We start from the raw sequence: 6,000 nt of genomic DNA, 5'->3' as shown, positions 1-6,000 counted from the left end.
CGTCTCGCTCTACACCTGCGGCGGGGAGAGGCACTCGCCACCCTCTGCTCCCTGGCCCACCGACAACGAGCCTGCGCGTGAAGGCCGCGGGGCCCCAGAGCGGCCAGCAGACGCCCTCCGTCCCGAAACGAGCGCAGGGCCTGGGGCTGTGCGCCTGCACAGAAGTCCTGCTTCCTGAGGACGTTTTCAAGAGGTCGCCCTTCTATGGTGACATCGCTCCACTCGCCTGACACTCCATGACAGGCTGGTCACAGAGAATGGCTGCCAACTGCCGACCCTGCCAGAGCAGCCCCCAGAGCAGCAGGGAGCCCGGGGCCAGGCCGTCCACGCCGCAGGAGGGGCTCGTGGCTCTGCCTTTGCGGACAACAGAGCCACCAAATGTCTCCCCAACTAGACGGCCTCTAACGAGCGCCCCGAGTTGTTCCCTGGACCCTGAGAGTCCAGATGTGGAGGCCGCCCGGCAGCCCAGGGCTGCTGTGCCCCGCACTTGGCATTAAGGCTAAACGGTTCTGGTGTCACCACGGAAGGAAGCCTCTCCCGACCCCGCCCAGGCCCCAAGTGGGAGACCTGGGAGAGAAGGCACGGAATACGACTGAGGGAGGGAGGCCGCTGTGGGCCGACTCCCCCCCTCCACTGAACCTGAGCAGGAGGCCGAGAAGGGCCGTGACCCCAGCGGAGGGACCCGAGCCCGGGCAGAAGCCCGGGCCGGGGGTCAGCACAAAGAGTGGGCCAGCCCTGCCGCAGCGCCACGGGACTGCCCAGCGGGGACGGTGGGACGCTTGCGCCGACATCCCACGGGAAAGAGGGGGAAGGAGACCGAAACCAAGAAGCTTCTCTCCCGGCCGTGGTAGCTCCACGGAGCGTGGGTGCGGTGCTGGTGAAAGGCTGAGACCCTGCACCGCAGGCCCGGCCAGGCGGCTGGTGCTGGGCCAGGACCCCGAGGGCGGGACGGCGTCTGGGGAGGTGGTGGGCTCGCTCCTGGGCCCCGAGACCGTCCAGGAAGCGCTGATCAGGCCCAGGCGTGGGGCTCCCCCGGGGGCCCTGCCCGGCGCCCGGCGGGAGAGGGGTGGGGGGAGAGATGGCGGGAGGCCTATGGATTCTAGCGCACCCCCTGCCCTGCCCGCTCCGCCGCCAGCCGGGGCCTCTCAGTTGTTCTCTATCTGCTCAATGTCCAGCTCGCCGTCCAGGGAGCAGGGGCTATTGCGGACAGCCCTGCGGTCCCGCCAGGCCGTGCCCGGCTCCCCATGCCCACCACAGCCCTCGCCGAGGGCGCAGCCACCCGCCTCCTCGCAGCACGGCTCCTCCTGGCAGGCGGGGTGGTCGTCCAGGGACGGGGGCAGAGGCTCGGGGATCGGGGTCCCGGCGGGGGTCCTGCCCCCCGTGCCGGAGGCCGAGAGCAAGGCGGTCCAGGACCTGGTGCTGCTGACGTGGAGGGCGAAGGGGCTGTGAGGGCCGCGGTCCTCCGTCCCTGCGCTCAGACAGCTGAGGCTGCTGAAGGTCTGACAGTTCTGTGGGGGAGACAGACACACACGTCACTCAGGGTCACGTTCCTGGAACCGAAGGCCCGCACGCCCCAGCCAGCCAGGCCCAGGCCCCTGGGACTATCTGCTGGTGGGCCTGCCGGGCAGCAGAAGACCACCCAAGTCCCGGCCTCTTCCCCGACCTGGACAAGGACAAGGATAATGTATGAAGAAATACCCCTGGCCGGTGAACACCATGCTAATAAAGAAAACGCGAGGTGCAGTTATTCGTCTGCAAATGGGCAAAGAGGACGAGCTTGCTAACACCCAGTTCTGGGGGCACTGTGGTGCGGGGGGGGCAGGGGCATGCCCAGAGCCCCTCACACACAGCCTTCCTGAAAACGATCTGAACCCTTCATCAGGCAATTTCACTTCTAGAATTTCTATCTGAAGGAAACAATCCGGACGCATGCAGAAATTCAGTGACATGAACCTTCCTCGTCACGCTATTAAATTGAAAAGAAGTGGCCCAGATTCCCTGCGATGAGGGCTCCATAAAGCACTTTTCAGACAAGGGAAGCCTCTTTAGCCATTAGAAGAACACGGCCCAGATTCCCTGCGATGAGGGCTCCATAAAGCACTTTTCAGACAAGGGAAGCCTCTTTAGCCATTAGAAGAACACGGCACGAGTGGATTTACTGACGCAAACGGAAACACCGCCAGGCCGCACTGCTGCACAAAGCGGGCATGGTGCCCATGCCACCCTGTCGCCGTGATAGGAGGGGACATGGGCCAGGAGGGTTGGCTTGACGTCCACGTGGTGCACATCACAGCCACCCAGGGGGCCGGTTTCCACGTGAGCCCTGGGCTCCTGTGCCCTCGACAGGCACTCAGGTGACGGATGCTGTAGCCCTGCTGGGGAAGGGGCCGGGCTCACAGCTGGGGGCCGCGGAGACACCCCTCAGCCTCCCTAGGCCTCGGCTGCCTCATCTGTAAGAGGCGAGTGATGGTCCCTGCCTGTCCCACAGGGCCCTTTGAGGCCCCCGTGAGAAAATGTGGCTGCCCAGGGCTCCGCACCCGTAGGCTCTGCCTCTGCAAGGGGCCAGCCTGGAGGAGGCAGCCTAGGGCCTGCCCGTGGCGGGCAGAGCTTGAACACGGCCCAAGGGTGCTTGGGGCCACCCACTCACAAAAGGGGGCAGGCCCGGCACTACGCACCGACGGGTTCAGCTACACACCGGCTCTCCTGGCTGAGCACAGAGTCGGGACGGAGAGCTATGCAGACGAGGGTGCCCACGGCCCAGCCCCACCGGTCCCCAACAGGACCAGCAGCAATGCTGTGCCTTCTCGGGACGAGACAGGAGAGACGTGTGTCGAAGGCAGCAGGAGGGAGTCTGGGCTCTGGCTTCCTCCCTGCACACGCTGGGGACTTGGGGGCGTGGGGAGCACCGCACGTCTGCCAATGCCAAGGTCACAGGCCTGTCCTGAGGGCCCCGGTCCTTTCACAGGCGGCAGTGTCCGTATGTCACTTTGAAATGAAGGTGACCACCGGCTGTCACAGCGAGCAAGCTGCTGCATCAGGCTTGGCAGATGGAAAACGAAAGGCGCTCTCTCTAGAGGGAAGTGTCCGGGCCTGCCGTGCGTGCGCTCACCGTCCCCCCTGGCGCCACGGCGGAAACCGCTCTGATGGGTTTGCTCGTCTTGGAATCCTTCGATTAACTGAGAAAGGGAGGCTGGGATACTGGCGGAGTGGGGGGCTCTGGGATTGAGGAAAGAAGGGCTGGGCCACCAATCAGACCTGAGATGCTGGCCCAGGTCGTGGTGGGAGCCAGACTGGGGACCCTCGCGGTGCCCCTCCTGGGCCACGTGGGGCTCGCTGAGGCCCCAGGCCTCACAGGGCACGTTCCCTCCGCTGCCACAGCAGAGGGCCGGAGGCAGGTCCTCGTGCAAAACGGCCCCCAAGAGCCTCTGTGTCCTCAGGTCAGAACACAAACCTAACGCTGTGTGTGGGCAGAGGCCCCAGATGCCTGCGCTGGGAGGGTCCCTGGGGCCCCTTCTGCCTCCCAGCCACTCTCCTGACTGGCCTAGACCTGAGCCAGGACGAAAGGAGAACTGGGTAGAGAGACAAGAAAGAGGGAGGATGGCTCAGCCCGGGCCTATAGAAGCAGCGGTGTGTAAGGGATTTCCGCGAATGGCAGTGTGACCCGTTACAAATAATAGCGCCCAGCGTAAACCCAACGTGCTGTGAATGGGTCACAGGGGATGCCGAGACCCTGATGCCCTCAGCCCCACGAACATGTGTTAACTAAGGTGCAGGCGAGTGCCTGACTTCATGGCAAACGTGACAGCGTGTGTCTGGGCACTAGTCATGTTAAACAGCAGCCAGCCAGCAGCAGGGTACCGGGGACCCCAGTTTGCGGGAACCTTTAAGAGATGCAGCTTTTGCCTCAAGTGTGCCCTGGCGAGGGCTGAGGTCAGAGAGGCTGTTACAGTCCTGGGTTCCGCCACACACAGGCCTGATGGCTTCAGACAAGACCTTCCAACCTCTGACAAATAAGGGCTGGGCCAAGGGCATGCGGGCGACCGCCGTTCTGAATGTCTGGAATAACTGGGTCCTTTTTGCTTTGCAGCAGGGCAAGAAGCTGCAAGGTTTGGTTGGTGAATGTTGTCACAAGCAAACCCCAGGATGCCACTGAACCCCACCCTCTGACAGTCCTCAAAGGCACCTACTCCTTGGCTACAAAGCCAGTGTCACGTTGAAAACGTTGTTGACTCAAAACTCAGCTGTTTCAGCCACAGTGAAAACCTGCTGAATGTCCCAGCCGGTGGCACGCCCCACCTGCCGGGGAGGAATGTGACCTGCACAAAGGGGCAGTGTGTGTGTCCTGCCCAGGCTCCATCCCAGGAGGGCCCATCCTGTGTTGGCATCCAGGGCGCGGCCCTGGGGGCAGGGTCCCGCCCAGCCTCTCCTGGCGGCTCGCGCTCCCCAAAGCCCAGCTCCCATGCAAGAATGCTGCACAGGCCTGCTGGAGGCCTGGAGGCCTGTGTGCCCTCAAAAACGTCTGGGCAAAGCTGCAAAGCTTCGAACAAGTTCAAAGCACTGTGTGAACATCTTTCCAGGGTGAAATGGCTGCTTTGGGACAGACAGTCCCCCCTATGCCAGACCCGGCCTTGGCCCAGGGATGGGCTGCCTACTTGGGCACGAGCCTGCCCAGGTAACAAATCTCAGAGAGGACCATCCATGTGGCCTCAGGCTAGTGGCTGGAGACACTGCTCAGCACCCCAGTCCTAGAGTCTGGAGTGACTTTGGAATGGAGCCCCTGAAAGTCAAGTTGCTTCCATCAGAACTGCCAGGCCTCAGGTACAGGCAGCAGTGTCTCAGCCCACCCACCCAGCCTCCCCAAGTCGGGAGCAACGGCCCCTTCTCTGCACAGCCCTTCTGTGCAGATATCTGCTCCCATCCCCTCCTTCTGGGTGGCAGGCCCCTGGCCAGACCCTGGGCTCAGCCCGGCTGGAACTCTGTGCAGCCCTCATTGCAGACAGAGGCCCACGAGACCCGGGTAGTGAGAGCACCCCGAGGGCCGGGCCCGGCTCCCGTCCACACCCGCCGTCCACACCCAGCCCCAAGCGCCCACACTGTGAAGAGGCCGAGGACGCAGCCCCTTGCCAGCTGAGGGCACCTCTGCCTTGAGCTGCAATCTGAAAACCAAATCCCCCCTCGGGAACCTCACATTAACTTAACGGACTCGGCCCCGTCCTTCTGTGCATGCCGGCCAACAGCCACCCTGCCGAGCCTTGGGCCATGAGCTCCGTCCCCTCCCCAAGTGCCAGCCCGGGGCAGGCAGCCTGGGGCCAAGGGCAAGGCAGACTGTGGGGTGCCGTGGCCGAGAGCAGGCAGCGGCAGCCCCCTTTCTCCTGGTCGTCTTGCCCTCAGGAGGACAGGCTGTTTTCCTCACTCCCGTCTCCCTGGGCCCCATCCTGCCCTTGAACCGGGAAGGCCCCGGGAGCGTGGTGCGCGTGGCATAGGGGAGGAGCGCGGGACGCAGGGGCTGGGGTCAGAGGAACTCGCCCAAGACTGGCTCCTCCACCGACAAGAGTCGCCTCATTTGGGAAATGAACAGTTGTCACTGGCCTGGCTGCCTCCCTGGGCCATTGCAAGGGTCCCACGAGAAAATGGATGCAAAGCGGGGCTGCTGGGGCCCCACCCATGGAAGCCTGTTCCCCAGCGCCTGGCACAGCTCCCCTGCCCCTTCCTCCTGGGGCAACCCACAGCCAGTGACTGGCTGATACGGGTTCCGGAGCTGACCCGGGCCTGGGGGGTCAAATCCCAGGTGCTCTTCACACTGCTGGGCCCCCCTGGGTTAGGCTGAGGGCTCCTTCCCTGGCCTGTCTGCTTCCCTCGCTTCCTACAGGTTTCTCCCAAGGGCCTCCTAACCTCTGGGCCCCGATTCCCGGCTGAAGCTCTGCTTCCAAGGAACCGACCTAAGACGGGAGATGAAAGCACTCTGTGTCACCTGCTCATCGGTACTGCTGTTCCTTCCAG

General features: G+C 63.8%; 1 protein-coding gene across 1 annotated transcript in view; it reads right to left on the bottom strand.

Moving 5' to 3' along the window:
• Nucleotides 1-1,114: 1,114 nt before the first annotated feature.
• The window catches only part of FAM53B (family with sequence similarity 53 member B), a 74,089-nt gene continuing 69,203 nt past the window's right edge, over nt 1,115-6,000 (bottom strand). Inside the window, exon 4 of the mRNA XM_024751539.1 lies at nt 1,115-1,508. Coding sequence (XP_024607307.1) covers nt 1,146-1,508 — 363 coding nt within the window. The 3' untranslated portion in view covers nt 1,115-1,145. The remainder of the gene's footprint in view (nt 1,509-6,000) is intronic.

The sequence above is a fragment of the Neophocaena asiaeorientalis genome, unplaced genomic scaffold (genome assembly GCF_003031525.2).
Source record: "Neophocaena asiaeorientalis asiaeorientalis breed wild unplaced genomic scaffold, Neophocaena_asiaeorientalis_V1.1 scaffold108, whole genome shotgun sequence".
Taxonomy (NCBI): domain Eukaryota; kingdom Metazoa; phylum Chordata; class Mammalia; order Artiodactyla; family Phocoenidae; genus Neophocaena; species Neophocaena asiaeorientalis.
The sequence above is the reverse complement of the archived record's forward strand: the minus strand, read 5'-3'. Positions and strand labels throughout refer to the sequence as shown.